The sequence below is a fragment of the Pelecanus crispus genome, chromosome 5 (genome assembly GCF_030463565.1).
Source record: "Pelecanus crispus isolate bPelCri1 chromosome 5, bPelCri1.pri, whole genome shotgun sequence".
In the NCBI taxonomy this organism is placed as follows: Eukaryota; Metazoa; Chordata; class Aves; order Pelecaniformes; family Pelecanidae; genus Pelecanus; species Pelecanus crispus.
This window is the reverse complement of record NC_134647.1, coordinates 19,294,552-19,312,450: the sequence shown is the minus strand read 5'-3', so window position 1 is coordinate 19,312,450 and position 17,899 is coordinate 19,294,552. Positions and strand designations below refer to the sequence as shown.

At 43.7% G+C, this 17,899-nt stretch overlaps 1 protein-coding gene across 1 annotated transcript in view; it reads right to left on the bottom strand.

Moving 5' to 3' along the window:
- LOC104032025 (unconventional myosin-X) overlaps positions 1–17,899 on the bottom strand; it is an 87,172-nt gene that overhangs the window by 35,578 nt on the left and 33,695 nt on the right. Inside the window, exons 12-21 of the mRNA XM_075710411.1 lie at positions 16,250–16,396; positions 15,424–15,524; positions 13,215–13,281; positions 12,662–12,754; positions 8,376–8,444; positions 7,525–7,607; positions 5,889–5,997; positions 5,108–5,188; positions 3,972–4,096; positions 3,048–3,162 (exon numbers count right to left, since the gene is read on the bottom strand). Coding sequence (XP_075566526.1) covers positions 3,048–3,162; positions 3,972–4,096; positions 5,108–5,188; positions 5,889–5,997; positions 7,525–7,607; positions 8,376–8,444; positions 12,662–12,754; positions 13,215–13,281; positions 15,424–15,524; positions 16,250–16,396 — 990 coding nt within the window. The remainder of the gene's footprint in view (positions 1–3,047; positions 3,163–3,971; positions 4,097–5,107; positions 5,189–5,888; positions 5,998–7,524; positions 7,608–8,375; positions 8,445–12,661; positions 12,755–13,214; positions 13,282–15,423; positions 15,525–16,249; positions 16,397–17,899) is intronic.

The window sequence follows — 17,899 nt, the reverse complement described above, 5'->3', positions numbered from 1 at the left end:
AATCCCCTGCACTAATTCACAGAGTCTTTTCCTTCCTCCTCCAAACAATTGCTAGGGATATAATTATCCTTCCATTCATTTTGCAGGAAGAATTCCCCCTTCTATAAGCTTTGCTCTTCACCCACCCCTTATACTTCTTCCTAGGTTACATCCCCACTGGCCTGTCACACCTTTCAGTAGCTACTCCTGACTCCATAAGCCAAGGTTAGTTCTCACCTGGTGCTGGGAATCGCTACCTGGGTACCCAGAGCTGCACCTGTAGCAGCACAGGTGGCAGCAAGGGCACACAAGGGACTTCCTCTGCAGGACAATGACCTACATTCTGTGCCCCTTAGCTGGTAGCTTCACTTCACCCTTACCTGAAAGCCTCTGGAAAAATTAGGACTTTTTTCTTCATCAACCGAAGTATTCCAGGCCTGTGTTACCTAGCACCAACTAAAACATGAATGCAGACAAAGCACTCTGTAATCCAAAACCAAGACACAACAGCTGGATACAGGCAGCAGGGAAGGGACTACGAGGAAGCACCACTGCTGTGCTTGGCCTCACCTTGGCATCTGCTTTCCTAGGGCCAAGCTTTCTGGAGGCACTGTCACAAAGCAGAGTTGCAAGAGGGGTCTCCAAGGGAGCAATGAAATGGCTTTGCCACCATCTAAGCATGGGAAAATGTCAAGCAACTCATCTCAAGAATGAAATGGCAGGGCAATGGCGACAGCACCTTGGAGAAGCCAGGGGCTGGCCAGCCATTCAGCATGGCAGCAAGGGTGGAACAGGCCAGGACAGCCTTGGAGTGATATATTCTTTAGAGTAAATAGAACTGCTCCCCTCTAGCAGGACACACATCTCTAATCCAAACCATGCTGAATATAAAATAACTTCTACAACCAAACAAGATGGCTCAACTGCTTCCCAACTCCTTTCAATTTTCCTTCTCAGTCATAAAGAAATACAAAGACTGCCATTCTTAATAATTTCTTTCTTCCCACAATATTCAGCAACCAGTGCCCTAGCAGAGAGACTGCTGTTTGCCAACATGCCGCATACAGCTCTTCAGCCAAGTTGTAGTTTATAGGACAGAATTGTTCAAAAAGATTACATTAGAGTACATCCAGTGTTTTGGCAAAATAGAAACACATTTTGTTTGCCACAATTTACCACCTGTATTGTTTTTCCAAAAGAATTTGTTTGTGCAGGTCAAGGAATGAGTGAAAACAGACAGATGGACTCAGTCTTTCAGGATGCACAACAGGGACTGAAGAGAAAAGGGATCCTATTGCTGCCAGGGGCTCCAAGCAGCCTGGATTTCCTGCTTGTTGTCAGTCTGTTGTAGTCCCTGGACTCCAGCTATATAGCTCATAACCTTTTATACTCTAAAAGGTGAGTATATGCATATGAATTTGGTCCTCACATGCATTTCCCTGCTGCCCTTCCTCTAGCCCAGCAATCTTCCATCTCTCGTCATGCTAGAAAGAAAGTTCAAACTCAATGTTTACCAGCTCTAACCACCCCTTTCTAAAGCTTCCCAGGCACAAGCAGCTCTGCGACACACACACACTCCACACAGACTTTAACACTAAAATGCTGTGAGACTGGCAGCCACCCAAGCAGTGTGGGTTATCTAGGGACAAGAATGGCTGAAATCGTTCCTGGTTTGCAGGAACCAGTGAGGAGACACCAGATTCCCAAATCAAAGATGGGGAACACTTTAATCATAGAGTGGAAATACAGCTAAGTGATAAAACCTTCTTTCTTGAACATCAGTGGGCGCATGTGAAGGAAGGCCTTAGAAACTTCAGGTTAACACACTTCCTTCCCACAGCAATGGCCAGTGGTTTCCTTGGTTGTCATACAGACTTCATAGCCCAGACTACCAACTGGGCTACCACCACTCCACTAAGAAGCAGGGAGAGAGGTCTCTAAGAAACATTATTGTCTATCCACTCATTAAGAAATGATTGCTCAAAGCAACAAATACCATTATCTGATCTACTGGACAAATTAAATGTGAATATTCACTAGAATCACTTCCAGTTCCATTGTGACCCTGGAAATATTCTAATTAGTTTTTTGAAGGCTTAAGGGCAAAAAATGCAAGACAAGTTGCTTTGATGGACCACCACCTACTCTGGATATGGACTGCATACCCACTAGTTAGAAATGCTGTCTGCACTGGACACGATCCATCTTGGAATATTCTTTGAAGAATTTACTGGAGTATGTGGGAAGTTGTGATAGAGACAGTTTCCCACTCCCAGATTTCTATAGCAATATACCTCACAATGCTCACATCTACTTCTGTGTGAAGCTGTCTCAAAGCTTGAAAAAATTCAGACTGAAACACCCAGCTCCCTCTCCATTAAATGAAAGATAATGGTACATTTCCAGCTGGATGTCTGGAGGAAAAAAAAACCACCCCCCATCCCCCCCACCCCCACCCCCCCCCCCCCCCCGCAAAAAAAAAAATCCAGACTATACCAGGCAAGAGAGGTGTTAAACATTCACCAAAACAGAAGCAAAATCTGAATTATGCAAGTGGGGAGAAGCATTTGGATACCTTTTCCTAGAAAATGTATGCTAGCATCTGGGCTAACTGCACAAACCATCAGCTGAGCTTCCACAGCAGAAGGCTGTCACACATCTGGTCATCTAGCTACCTATTCACAGTTTTGATATATACCAAGCAGCAGCTCACTGCCTCCTGCAAGAATTTCTGTTAGCCAAGCAAAGCAAAATATCTGGCACAAGAGGCAAGAGGTAATGGCACTCATTGATACCTATGCTTGTTCTTCTTAAATTGGATTGGACACAACAAAATCAATCTGGCTTGGTCAATGAGGAGGAGTTCAGACAAAATCAAAAAACCTTCTACATCTCTAGGTACATAATACGGGAAATACTTGAGATGCCACAGGTCAGTGGCATAGTCCAATGTATTTAAAGGGTCATCACTACTTTTGCCCTTTCTACTGGCTTGAATCTCACCAGATGCAATCGCATCCCCTTGCAGCTGGAACAAAGCCATACCCTGCCCCACACTGATGAAGTACCTTGGTTTTACCCAACTGCCATTCTTTCTTGCTGCTGTCATAGGTCTGAAGAAAGCCTGCACATACAGCTTTGCTGTTGTCTGAGAAACTTGGCCCCTTCACAAGCATCTTGTACCTAAGAACCAAACAAAATCTCATGAGGTTATGTATGACAGTAACCCGCCCCCCTCCCCTCCTCCCAATCTTTTAACTCTAATTATCCTCCTCCCATTAGTCCTTCTTCCTCTGGGACCTCCCTTCTTCGTGCTTGCCTTCCAATTTGGAAATTTCCATCCCCCAACCTTTATCTGTTCCTACCACACTGGCAATTATTGTTGCAATCCCAGTAATAAAATACAAACTCAACAGCATTTTTCAGTAAAGAACAACTGTCTTTCTGAAACATGTGCCTTCATCACACACAAGTTATTTTGTTCAGTATAGGGGTGGCATTTAATGCTCCAAGAGACAAAGGAAGCAATGTTCAATGGTCTCTTCTAGCCTTAAACTTCAAGAAATCCTTTTGATGCAGTTAATTAAAAGAAATACACACTCTTTCCAATATTAATCATCAACTATACTGTCCATTAAAATTTGCTTCAGCCTGCCAGATTAAAGGTTTTAAGTATGATATTTTCTTTTTACATATTATGACCAGCTGGGTTTCACAGAATTGCACAAGGAAATCTGTGGCAAAGCTACAAAAAAAAGAAAAAAAAGAAAAAATTAAAATGGACCATCTGGCTATTTTTCCTTCTGACTTCTACCCTAAAGGCAAGTCCCAAAAGGACTTCCAAATCAGTCTATGATATGGGCCATAAGGGCATGGTTAGAAAAACATCCCACAATTGATCAATACCAGTAACAGCAGTTATAGAGGCAACAAACATATAGAATTGTATACCTTGGGGCTGTTACAGGATGTGGTACAATGACGGCAATTACCTGCTGAGAAAGTCCTGGAAAAGGCGCCGTATAGGGAAACCTGCTCTCCGAACTTTCACTGTCTCCAGCATCCCTGAGTACCGGAGCTGATTTAGCACCACATCTGGATTGAAAAGGTTCGGTGCCTACATAATTCAGGTATTCAAAAACAATTAAGAAGAGAGACAGAATAAGTGTTGATCTTGGTATTGCTTCTTTGCTGACATGAACAGTGACTGTTTCTCCAAGCACAGACAGTCACAGGCCGTAGATCCATTTCTCTGTAGAAAGTCAGCCCTGCATCTTTGGGCATGCTAGGTGAAAAGGGGGAAGTTTGGGTCAAGGGGAAAGCAACCTCACAACACTGCATGGTGCAGAAAAAGGGACGAAAGGGGGTTGGGCAGATCCTGGAAAAAAAAACTCTGCGGACTACTGTCATAGTTGGGTCATGGCAGTAAAGCAATGATATAATGCATTAACACATACAAAAGGCAGAACCCTGACTCAAGTTCTCTTTGCAGTCTCTCCAGTCAAACTGGAGACAAACTGCAGAATTCTTTTCTGGCATAAAACCCTCATCAGGCTTTCCTCTGCCATGTCATACACAGTTTCAAAACACATGAAGAAAATGATCAGTTCAGAACTCCCCACCCAATCTAGTTAGCAGCATATCCTCCCATCACAGTTCACAATATAAGTGAGAGCTAGGCTGTCTCTAAGCACTGTGACTTGCTCATGAAGCATCCACCTCTTCTGCCTCAGAGCCAGGGATCTGCAGGAGACACTTCCTACCGCACAAGCCCTGCATTCCAGAACAAATTGTCTACAGACACCACAAATGGGAGCGATTGCTTCTTTTACCATAGCTGTGGTTTCTGCACAAACCTGGTTCATCTTCCAGGCTTCATAAGCACAGAAAGAGGTGGGAATGGCTATATCATATCATACTCAGCATGCAGTCTTTTCATCTGATTACCAGGAGGAGGGTGTATTTTTCCTCAACTGTAAAACATCTAGAAGGAAAAAGGGAAGGTGAGGGGGAACTGCTCTTATCCTCAGTTTGGACCCTGATAGAGGCACGTGTCAGGCGTTTGTGCAAGTCAGTGCTCATGAAGGCCTGTGTCGCATGCAGACATTTTGCTAGAAGACAGACTTGCCTTTTCAGTATTTGGTTTAATGCAGCGGATGAAGAATGGGTTGGAAGTACTAAGCGTGGCCATCAGGGAATGGAGAGAATCCTAAAAAACAGCAAGACAAAACCCAGAGGATCAGGCACTGCAGGAAGGAAAGGAGCTACATTTGATGCAAAAGGGTCTTCATGCAGTCCTCCCATTCCCAACTCCTTTGACTCTGCCTACCAAAACTTCAACAACCCAGGAGATCCTTACTGTCCAAAATATACCCACACAGTTGTTTTACTCTAACACTGCTTACATGGTCATCCTTGTTCTCAGAGCTGTATAGCTGATGCGAGTTATTTTTAGAAGTGTCTCAAACTTTAAATACATAAAACTAAAACTGTGAAACTCACAGAAGGTTTGCAGACAATCTAGGGGGGTGAGATTCATACCTGCAAGGTCCCCCCAAAAAGATTTTATTGGAATTGCCACTATACCTGTAAAAGATGTAGCTTAAAAGGACACATACACTTAGCCGAAACACCAAACCAACATGAAAGACCAAAGAACCTCAAGAACTTCATATACTTAGCAAAGTATTCTTTTCCTCTGCCACCCTGCTCAGTCTTAGCATCTCAGACTTTACACCAGACAGAAATCCTTGGGGCAGTGGCACTGTCTTTTTTTAGCACGACAACATTCCTGCACATTTTCAGTGCTGGACACAAAACAAGGATGAATGACTCCTCTTGGCTGCAAGCCTTGCTTTACCCATCTGCTCCTCCCCAGAAGCCTGCTGCTCTCTTGGAAAACATCCTACCCTGAACTGGGAACTGACAGTCGGTCTGCGCCTCTGGGTGCCCATCTTCAGTGTCTCTTCACTGCAACGACTGCAGACTCTTTCAAAAAGGTCATAGATGAAGTCCAGCCTAAGGGAGAAGAAAAGAATTAAAGAAGATGCAAGACACCCACCACCTGCAAGATGGCTCTCATTCTCAGGTACTGTCCTGTCCCAGTGTGAAACACCTAATTTTTATTCCTGCTGTGCCACAGAGTGGCTGCAGAAGGCAGTTCAGCTGGGCACTTCAGTGAGGAAATTAATACTTTCCATGTGGCTGCCCAGACCCCGTGGGCTGGCCTGTATGCCACACTCAGCTGCAAAGCCGGAAACCCCTTCTTATGCTGTCAAGCAGCACATTACACTAAGGAAGATCTCCATTCTGCACTGGCTAGGACACCTCCCTCGAGCTATATGCCCCCAAGGCAAAACTACCTTGAAGGTACTCTAGCTAGACTGTGTGCTGTCACGCCCCTCCCATCCTAGCTCTCGTGGCTAGCACCCATGACATGCTCATGCAATTGCAACCACAGCCCTTCCGTGGCCAGAGGACTTCTAGAGCTACCCTCAGTGTAGGTCAGCTCTGGGGAATCTTCCACTGTTTTGCCACTCCTTAGACAGTGGTGCTGGTTCTTACAAAGTTGCACAAAGTTCTCCAACACTGTTTGTGCCAGTTTATTGTTGTAACTGCTTCTAGCAGAATTTCCCTTTCTGGCTTGCTGAAAAACCCAGAGTCCTTCTATTATGCTGGACAATGACGACCACAATTCTGGCTTCAAGCCTTGTGTAAAATGTTCCCCAGATGCCACTGTCCAAGTAAGGCAGCTACGAGCAGCTCATACTCTCAGCTCCCTCAGGTTGTTTCAAGGCTGCTCACAGTGCAAACTCTGCAGCAGGCTTGAGAGAAGATGCAGTTCTGAAACAGTCTCATCAGGCTGGAGCCCAAAGGCAATACATGGACTGTAGTAAGAGGCATGTAGTAGAGTTGCTACTCAAAAACTTCTAGGGTCTGCCATGTTATTAAATGCCTCTCTCCTCCTACTAGGCCCCACCTCTGTCTTCCAGACCTTGCCCAAGTCAAAGTCAGCTCATTTCTCTAGGGTTGTGTTGGATCACTAGGATATAATATTAGGGGCCATGCATGGTCCCACAGCAAGGGCTCAGTCTCGCTCAGGATAAGGACAGAAGCTCTCCACTAACAAGCAGGCTGGAAAACAAGCAGCCTCTGTACAAAGGCTGGCATCTGACAGCATGGAAAAGAACCTTGACTCATTCAGGGGCAAATTTGCCGTTGTTGGGACAGGGAGGTAAGAGGAAGAAGAGGAAAGGGAGAAGAGAACAGGGAGAAAACCAGCATTGCCTGGAGGGATTTCAGTCATGCTTTTATAGCTCTTTTCAAAGCTGGGACAACAAGAGTACTGATTAAATCTGTGCCTCATCTGACTTCTCCAACTCTCCTTTCTTTGGCCAGGACACTTAAGCACAAAGAGAAGAATGATAAAGAATGATGCCTGATGCTCAGACAGAAGCAACCACTTTCCTTGGTCTGGTTATTACATGAACGTGGCTTAGTCCAGCCCAATAGATGCGGCATCCTCACAAGCATAAGGGGGCATACCTGCTGTCTTTCAGCATGTTTAAAATGTCATCTCGAAAGGTATCTCTGTTCTTCTCCAGAAAGCCTCTCACATCATATAGCACCTGCAACACAGACAGAGCCACTAGAACAGTGCCATACAAATCGTTAAGCACTTCTACATTAACATGCCAATGTACAAGACCTCCAGCAGAGCTACACAGTAATGCTGCAGGCATGTGCCAAGATCTGAACTTTGGGGGTCAAAGAGGTCCAGAGCTCTGCAGTTACCAGCAAGAAAGTAGCTTTTAGTCATCAATTTAAAAAAAAACCCCAAACCCACAAACCCCACAAAAAAACCTCAAAAACAGGAGTGAAGTGAAACAGCTGCAGAGATTTGCCTGGGATGTGTGCGTGGGGAAATCCTCTGCAAGGTGTGAGGTACTCCATTCACTTCAGGAAACACTAACTGTGCCCTGACCTCCCAACCGCTAGTGCTCAGCAGATATGATTCTAAGAGGAGGTTAGCCCTTCTTCAGTGTGCAGGTGCCCTCCCTTGACACACCTCCATCTGCTCCATATCTCTCCACAAGAAAGAGCAGCATTTAACCGTGAAGGCTTGGAGACCTTTTCCTTTACGCAATAGGTATTTAGCCTTTTCTTCTCCTCCCCAAAAATCAAATTTTGCTTGTGACTTTTACTTTGGGTTCTGTTTTTTGTGAATGCCCAAGAAAAGACAACATGAGTAACAGAAGTAAGGAGGAGTTTATCCCCCAAACCAAAAGTTACCGGAGAAACTCAAACAAACGTCCAAGCTGGAGAACTGGTCTAAAATCCAGGACCTCAAGCCCAAGACACACCAAGCATCTCACAGATACACCATGAACGCCTACCTCCCCAGCATAATGTCTTATGCCAAACTGATGGTCTGTTACCCGAGGCTTCACATAGTAGTGGTTGCTCTGAAATGAAAGAAAAAGAAGTCTTATAATGCCAGTGTAAGAATAAATAGGCTCAGTAAGGAACTCTGCCATGACTATGACAATGCTGAGATGGGCAAGGATCTTAGTTGTTGCAGAGCCCAACCACATCTGCTGCAGCTATCTGCAGCTACATTCCAAATATGTTATTCCAATAAGATGGTAAAATCCAGCCCTTCGAGGCATTCCTCATGTGAGCAAGGGCTTGCAGAATCAAGGTTGGGCAGGCATGCCATGGATGAAATGTTAATTCTTGTGTGTCTGACACCTGAGGAGACTGGGCTCCACACAAACCATGTGGTGCAAGACACGGGATCAGGATGCAGGGAAGATGGCAGCTTTGCAGAACACCTACACATCTTTTCTTTATCAAAGGAAGTATCACACCAATCTCGTTTCTTCCTCTGTGTTTCACCTTTCTTTGCACCTCTCTTCCCCTTTTCTCAATATTAATTTTTCTCTCTCTTACTAGCTGTTCTACTCTCTCATTTTTCCTCTCCTTTCTTTATTCTATGAAAACCATTAACTGTGTAAGAACAGCCATGCTGCTTGAGACCAATGGTCCATCCAGCTGAGTATTCTGCCTCCAGCAGTGGCTATGTAGGGTGGAGTAAGAACAAGGCAAGTAAATGATATTTTCATCCTAATACTCTTGAACTCCAATTATTTTCATGAGGTCTGCCTAACTAGTAACCCCAAGTGGATTTCTCTTAAAAATACTTGCCCATTCCACACCTGAACCCATACAGACTTCCTGCATCCAGAGTGTACTTTCACAGGGAGCTCTCAACCAACCGCACAGGGAACGACAGCTGGTTGGTTTTAAGCCTGGCTCCCATTTGTGCCATTTTTTTCTATAGGCTGTGTGTGACTTTGAAACCCATGACATCCCCCCTAAGTCATCTTTTCTCCACACTGCAGGGTCCCTTCAACATAGTTTTCCATAACACTGAAGCTGTCCCAGACCTGTTGTTTACCAGATCTGATATAACCCCTTCTTGCGAGGAGGGGCCCAGTGCTGTACACTGTTCAAAGTGCAGGTGATCCATGGATTATACAGTGCCAAAACAATGTTTTCTGCTTTTATTCTGTTTCTTTCCTAGGAATTTCTAATACTTGATCTGGGTTTTCTATTACTGCTGAGCACTGTGCTGATGTTTCCATGGAACTACCCATCACAGCCTCAGCAAATGTGAAACTGGCACTGTCTTCCTTCAGGCACACCATTTTACATTTATCTACACTGCTCTTCATCTCCATTTTACAACCCAGTCAGTCTCATAAGGCCCCTCACAGTCCGGCCTTACCCTGTGAATCATCAGAAAACTGCCACCTCAGTGCTTGTGTGGGACAGAGTCTTATAGGCCTCCTTCCATTGAAGTAACTGACCATTTACATTCTGTGAATTTGCCCAATAGTGAAATAAGGATTACAGGCCTATAATTTCCTAGAATACTTTCTAAAAGTTAAAATAATTTCCCACCTTCTGAGATACAAGTACTGAGAAAATTTTAAGTAAGATGTTGCACAATACTGTTAGTAATTCAGCTCTTTCATCTTCAAGTTTTCTTAGCAGGATTGGGTGGATGGCTTCTGACCCTGATAATTTGTGAGTGCTATTGAAAACTTTTTCATTGCCTTTTTTCCTTTTCATATTCACCCCATTTCTTTGCTCTTCCCTTTCCCCAATCCAGTCATCTTTTTCCAGCCACAAACTTCCCTCTCTTCCACTCCAAACATGACTGTTACTGACTCTCTCGTGTGGATTGGCACCCTCCTCTCCTCTCCCTCTCTACCAAGCCCATATATTTCATCCATGCCTACAACAATTCTGGTTCCTTCTCCCATCTCCCCTATTGGTCCTCTCCCCAGTTGTATCAGAGGTCATATTCTCTTAAATCCCAGCTCTATGCTTTTCCTCCTTAAGCCTACTGCAATCCACAGAAAACACAGAGAAGAGGGCTAGTTTTCTTAAAAGGTCCTTCAGGCTTTCCAGCAACACTGGCTGGATGCCCTCCAGTGCGCCTTCCAGTGCTCTTTCTGGCCAGCACTAGAAACTTTAACTGGTACAAAACCCACTTTTGCCTTCAAAAAATGCAAACCCTAGAGCACTATCTACTTCATTATTCCTCACTGCACTCCAACTCCTCAGCCTCTTCCATCTCTTATAATCTCCCTAGGGTTCCACATTAACTGCTATCCCCTCAAAGCTGACAGAGGTGACACTATGACCAGCTTAATGAAAAGGCTATTCAATGAACAGAAATCACCAAAAATAGCAACCAAAATGTTGTGGGGCATAAAGAAATGCAAAATAATACTGACAGTCTCATGCTGTTGTACAATAAACCACAGGTACCTTCTTACCAAGGGAACTGCATTCTGGTCTGATTATTTATCTCAGAAAAGACTAGAGAAAAGATGTAAAGCAATTCAGAGACAAACAGCAGAAAGAAGAGGAGCTTTGAAATTTTTCCTTTTGGAGACAAACTGAAGAGGTTGGGACAGTTCAGAAAGAAAATTCAAAAGAAGTGATGTATTAAAAATATTCATAAGTTCTATATTAAAAGTTAACAAAATACCAACAACAATAAAAAATATAATTGGGCATTCTCATATACCTTGACCTCTAATACAAGGGAAGGGTAAAATACTAAATTGAAGGCATCATTTTAAGCCTAAAGAAAGGAAATATTTCCACAAAACTATGTGTAAATAGCCAAACAGAAGTCATTGCTATTGTATCCAATTTGTACTCGTGGCTATTACTAAGAGTTAGATGCAAATATGAAAAATGACAATATCTGCATCTACGCCAATGTCCTGGTTTCGGCTGGGATAGAGTTAATTTTCTTCCTAGTAGCTGGCATAGTGCTGTGTTTTGGATTTAGTAGGAGAATAATGTTGATAACATGCTGATGTTTTTAGTTGTTGCTAAGTACTGCTTATGCTAGTCAAGGACTTTTCAGCTTCCCATGCTCTGCCAGGTGCACGGGAAGCTGGGAGGGGGCACAGCCAGAACAGTTGATCCAAACTGCCCAAAGGGCTATTCCATACCATATGACGTCATGCTCAGTATATAAACTGGGGGGGGTTAGCCGGGGAGCAGTGATTGCTGCTTGGGAACTGTCTGGGTATTGGTCGGCGGGTGGTGAGCAATTGCATTGTGCATCACTTGCTTTGTATATTATTATTGTTATTATCATTATTATATTGTTATTATTATCATTATTATTTTACTTTATTTCAATTATTAAACTGTTCTTATCTCAACCCAGGAGTGTTTCTCACTCTTACTCCTCCAATTCTCTCCCCCATCCCATCAGGGTAGGGGGAGTGAGCGAGCGGCTGCGTGGTGCTTAGTTGCTGGCTGGGGCTAAACCACGACAACCAATTAAAAAAAAAATTGTTGGATAATGGATACAAATTTGTACGTTTTCAGTCTTGGATGAAGCCTGAATTAGAGGACTAGGAAACATATAACCTGACAATGTTCTTACTAAAGTAGTAAATTATTCCATAAGTCCATGCTACAGGGTTTAATTTGCTTTGTTTTCAGTCTATTTGCTACTAAGAACAGAGTGTTGGCTGTACCAGAGACAGGGTAAGAGATTGCTACAGTGATCTCACTGTGGTTTCTGTGTCCCCAGGATAACTTTCTGACCTGCATGAAAAAGCTCTTCTACTCCTGTGTCCAGAATACAAGAGGAGGAAAGAATTTAATTAATTAGGAACAATAAGAGAGCTTTCATTAAAAGTCATGAGCAAAAGCCATCCCCAGCCCCAGGAGACAGAGCTTTGACGTGCTCTGGAGCAGACTCCTGTGAGTCAGCTGGCAGGAGAAAGCCATGCACACTGTGCAGCCGCATCCTGTGCCTGGGGTGCTGCCTTGTGTCCTGCTGCAAACCAGCAGAACCTGACCTCCATCCCATGCTACAAATTGAAATCTCCTCTACCCACAGCCTGTGGAAAGCACACTCCCTCTCTCTGTGTGCGCAAGAGACCTTTTGCAGCTTTCTTCACGTATTACTTTTGTTCACTGCAGCCTTACTAAACACTCGCAGGTTCGGGCCTAAGGCATTTTAAATTTCCTGCACAAAGCACATATTTTACATCAACAAAATCTTCACTTTCAGTTTTGAAATGCTGATGGGGCTAACATACTGATCATTTGCCTGCCGGGTTATTTTCTTACTTACCATATGCTGGCTGTGAAGTTTTTCCAGAAGGGTGTTGTCTGTGCCTTTGGGGAATCGACTCTCTTCATTCACCAAAGCCAGTAGACCCAGTTTCTACAGCCAAACAAGAGACAGGCTTTTACAGTCAGCAACAGCTCTAACTACACAGCACCAAGCCAAGAACTGGAGATCTGAACAGCACATGGAGCAATAATCCCTGAGTTATACCTAGCAAAGCACGAGCTGAAAGCAGAATTCTGGCCAGTCAATGCATTCAGCAAGCAGAATGTTAAGTGGAGATTATTTATAAAAAAGTCACATTAAGGTTTTACTTAAATGCTGCTCCCTGTCTAAAACTATGACATCTTCCCTAAGCTTGCTTTCAACAAAGAGCAGAGATCTGCTTTCTTGAGCCAGGACTATGGCTAGAACAGCTCATACTTTTGCCAGGTGACAATGGGAAGAAGATCTAAGCAGCTACCTGTTTTTAAAACCAGGAAACCCCAGGGAATGTCTCAAGACAACCAGTAGTCCCCACTGTGATCCCTGGAGAGTGTCACAGATAACTGCTCACCTTCTCGATAAGGTCCAGGCACTCTGCATTATCCATCCAGTCAATGGCTTCCCAGTTTATCCCTTCCCTGACAGTCAAGAACAAACAGAACAAAGATGTGAAATGCAAGATCCAATGCCCTGAGGTGCAGGAGAACAGAAGCAGCTGAGCATGACAGCTGTCCCAGGACTCAAGATGATTTGCAGGAATTAGGCTTTGCCATGCCTGAGGAAAAATAATAGGATACGCAATGTACTGCTAACACAAAGAGATGGAAGTAGAAGACAGCCTTTCTAATCCATCCCAGTGATTTAGACTAATGCTCATCTTGTAGTCATTGAGCAAATTCTACATCAAGCACTAAGAAATTGTAGTTGCTCTCAGTTGCTCTTTCAGGAGTGATGAGCATCAGCCCTAGTGGTGGTGATGGTGGACAGTTTGCTGCACAGCTTCAACTGCTGACCCAGCAATCTGGAAAGCAGGCCTGAAGCACATCTCCCAGAAGACTGAACCACAATTCATAGGTCCACCAGAAGAAGAGACAGAAGCAACTTTTCAGGGAGAGTTTTGAAGAGGATGACACAGATAAGCTTTGGCCTGACATGCAGAGGACCTACAGGGTGGCCCTGCATCTTTCAGAATGGGAGGTGATGTAGGCACAGCAGTGCGGTAAGTGTGCTTTGAAAATCATCCATGAAATTCTGTAAATCTGTGCTGAATGTTTTTCCTCCCCCTCTTACCACCTTCTTGTACTCCTATAACACAGGCTGTTTCTGTTTTCAGAATTCAGAGAAGCCTGCTCAGGAATCCAAGGAAGACTACAGGCTACGTGTGAAGCTACTTACTGACATTCTGATACAGACACCTTTCAGGTGAAGGCTAACATTTTGAAGATAACAAAGCTGTTGTCTACAAACCCTTCGGCCTACCCTTCATACTTTCAGGTTCAAAGCATTCAGAAACCTCTGTGCAACAGTTGGAAGCAACGAACTGGAATAATTTTTGAAGAATGGAAAGAACTACCTATCCCCTACAGGAAACAGAGTATCTTATCCACTTAATGACAAAAAATACCATTTCACAGTGTTTCAGATTTTTGCAACAATGGGTGTCTGAGAGGCCATATATTTTTACAAAAAGACCTCTTGGATTCCTTCTGAGAGCAAGAAGACCTTCCAGAATTGATCAGTTTTCTGAAACAAATCAAATCAAATCACAAATGAATCAAGTTGTCTCTAGTGCCACAGACCCCTTGTCTAACCGAATGACAAAATACATGGAGCTACTTACTAAACCTGAGGAAGCAGAGCTGATACTGTGAAAGATGAGCTTTAATCACATCACCCTAGAATAACTTGATGAGTAGTCAATAATAAAATTCTCTTGTTCTTTCCAAAGTTCAGCCACAGAACTTAAACTCCTATGTAATCATCAGGAAAAAAAATCTTTTGTCACATGATACCATTCTTAACACAAGCTTCCTGCAATGGTGGAACTGGCCTGAGAAATGAGTGCATAAATAGCCTTGCAGTTTTGTAATCTTTAGAATTTCATGAATTGCCTATTCAACTGTCTCCCTTTACAAGGCTGCTCTCATTTGCCCTCACTGACCCTATTCAATTGCTTCATTCACAAACATAAAGGCTTCTGTTTCGGAGCAAGAACTGAAGCAGAAATACTCTAGAACATCCCAGGTACTTCACAAAATACAATCCAATATGAAGCCCACAGAAGAGAAACAGCTGTGCAGAACACCCCATGCTCTTTAAGCTCAGGAAACAGATTGATTTAAATCTCCTGGCTGAGGAAAAGAGCACTTTTCACAGCATAGGAATCTCTAGGACAGAAAGAGCTGTTGGATATTTATCCATCTGTCTTTAGGGGCTTTACTTTTTGCAGACCAAGATTCCACCTGCATAACATCACCGCTACCTTAGGTAAGTCATTACTGAAGTCAGTAATAAGGCCAGTGACCGTGTGTTCTAATGGGTTAAAGCCCAAGATCTTCCCATTCAGCTGAGAGAAAGGAAACTTTTGTTTGGAGACAAGTGACACCTATGCTGGCAAAGCACATGGACAGTGCTTACAGAGACACATCCACAGTCAGAGTTGCACTAAGGCCCAGCTGCCTCTCCTGCCTTCGCAATAGGGACTGGAGAGCACAAAGGAGGAATGATGTCCTCCATTCTACCACCCAAAGCAATAGGGGGACACTCCCTCCATTTGTCACCTGTTGTACTCCAGCTGCTCCAAGGAGAAGATGTGTTTGTTGAAATATTCCTGAAGTTTCTCATTTGCATAGTTAATGTTAAACTGCTCAAAACGATTCACCTGTGAGAAGAAACAAAGATTAGAAAACTTAACATTCTTGTCCCTGGGCTCTAAAAGAATCTATAACAGTGATGGGGAAGGTGCCAGGCCTGGAATAAAGCCAGAGAGCATAGAGGCAAGGGGTGTCAGATGAACATGAGGAGGACAGTATGGGGAGGTCTGCTAGGAGAACAGTTTTTGTAGCTCATGCAAGGTTAATTCAGTAGGCCTAAATGGTAGTAAAGGATTCTAAAGGCAATCAAATTTCTCTTCTTCTTAGGAAGAAAGAAATATAATTCCCTAAGTGTTAGGCCACTGGGCTTTCTCTTCTGTGAAATATCTGAGCTGTCACTATATGGCTGCTCAACATACATCCCTCATCAGCTGTAATCAGAAGCATTACACACAGGATCCTCAAGACAAGACAAGGACAAAACAGATGTAAACAAACAACATGCACTTAGGATATTTAATTCATATACAAGTCAAAAATTCAATATCACCTATCACAGCACATCTGCTTAGGATCTGTGTCACAAACCAGACCTTGAACATCAGTCTACATGAATACAGGTGGCAGAAATGGGCAGCTAAATGTATCTTGCTGGTCCCAGAGGGAAGCGGGAGTGAAGAAATCCCAGAACACCCTATACTAACCTAAACAAGATACAAACCTTCCAAAATTCCTTCCTTTATGCACTGACATCACCAAAACCAACCCACCCTGCAAAAGACAAAATTCTGACCTGAAAGTTCTCGAAGCCAAAGATATCCAGGATGCCCACAGACTTAAAGTTTTCCTTGCCTTTGATCTTCGTATTAATCTTGCTAATGAGCCATGAAAAACACTGGGAATACAGCGCCATAGAGAGGGAGTCCCTGGAGTCAGCTGCCTGTAAATGCAGAGAGAAAAAATGAGGCACAGAGAGAAGGCATAAAGTGCACGATGAATCTCTATGGGACTTCAGGTTCCTCCACTCCTCTTTAGATGTCTCAGCCTCTGCACTGGTTGTGCATAGTGCAGTATTTACACGTACAGTCAACATTCAGGTTTGCAAATAGCCCAGTCACACACAGATGTACCATGTATGACCTTTGGGTAACTGAACTTGAGAGGCTGAAGGAAGTAGCAAAATCACTGACATCTTTTGGAACAAGTGCTGGGGCAAGGAAGGTGGCAAAATACCTCATGACTAAGTCCACAGCAGTCATTTGCATCACCTGAGCCAACATTTGCAGTGACAGGCAAGGTATCTTGGTTTGGTAGTCCTAGTAGAGCTGTCAAATGAGTTCAGTTTTTCAAAAACTGAACTAAGGGCAGGATTTAATAGACCATTCTGTCACCAAGTTAGCCTCAAAAATCCCCTCTCCAAAACTTTGCTGCAAACAGCATTGTCTTACTGAAAGCCAGAGTAGGCCAGCCAACAGCCAGGACGCATACCCCAGAAGAGTATGGGTTGAGAGACCTTTCTGGAGCTGACCGAACATCCCATGCAGTGATCATAACCAAGTGTCAGAGGTGGAAAAAAAAACTTAAATTGTGATCACTAACAGGCAGTAGATAATTGGGTACATGTAAGTTTGTGGACAAATGTCTGAAATTGAACTTTTGAAATCTCAAGCAAAAGCTTGCTACTTGATAGCTGTAACAGGAACAGGCTGGTTGTAAGTTTTGGTAACACTTGGACTAAACAAAAGTGGCATGCCCCAAATCCTCCAATTAATGGAGACATGAGACACAACCAGAAATTAAGAGGCTGATCGCATGCTGTCCTTCTGCATATACGCTATTTAGACTGGGAAACCAGGGCTTAGGGTTCTGGAAAGAAGAGAAGGCCAAAAATAAGGGTTCCCATAAAGATTACATGATCCCAGAGAGTACAAAAGGGGCCAGGAAAGAAGGCAGCAAAGATCTTGACTGGAAGAAAGATGCTGGAAGTGGGGAAAGATCCTGGAGATCAGAGACATGTGGAGACAAATGTCAGGGTATGCCCAAGGACCTTTGCTGGTAGTTCCTGAGACTGGTAACTGCAAGGAGCTACATGACATGAACCACCAAAACTTTCTGCCTGACCCTCCCGGACAAACAGCAATCTCCCTACTGGGAAAAGAAGTTGACATCTAATGAACGTAATGCTGAGGGGGGTGAGCGAGGGAGTATGTGAAATAATCAAGTAGGGTAAAAACTATGATCTTGTAATTTCATAAATAAACCACAGTATCTAGATCAATTACAGGTTGTTTACTCTGTCTCGCATGTGACACCAGGGTAATTCCTTCAATAGGCCTGACCAGCAATGACAGAGATCTTCTAAATGCACCCTCATCCTCTTCAGTTTTGCAAGCCTGAATAACATGACCTCTCCTGTTCTGCTTTGCTAATGGCACAGGCCTCT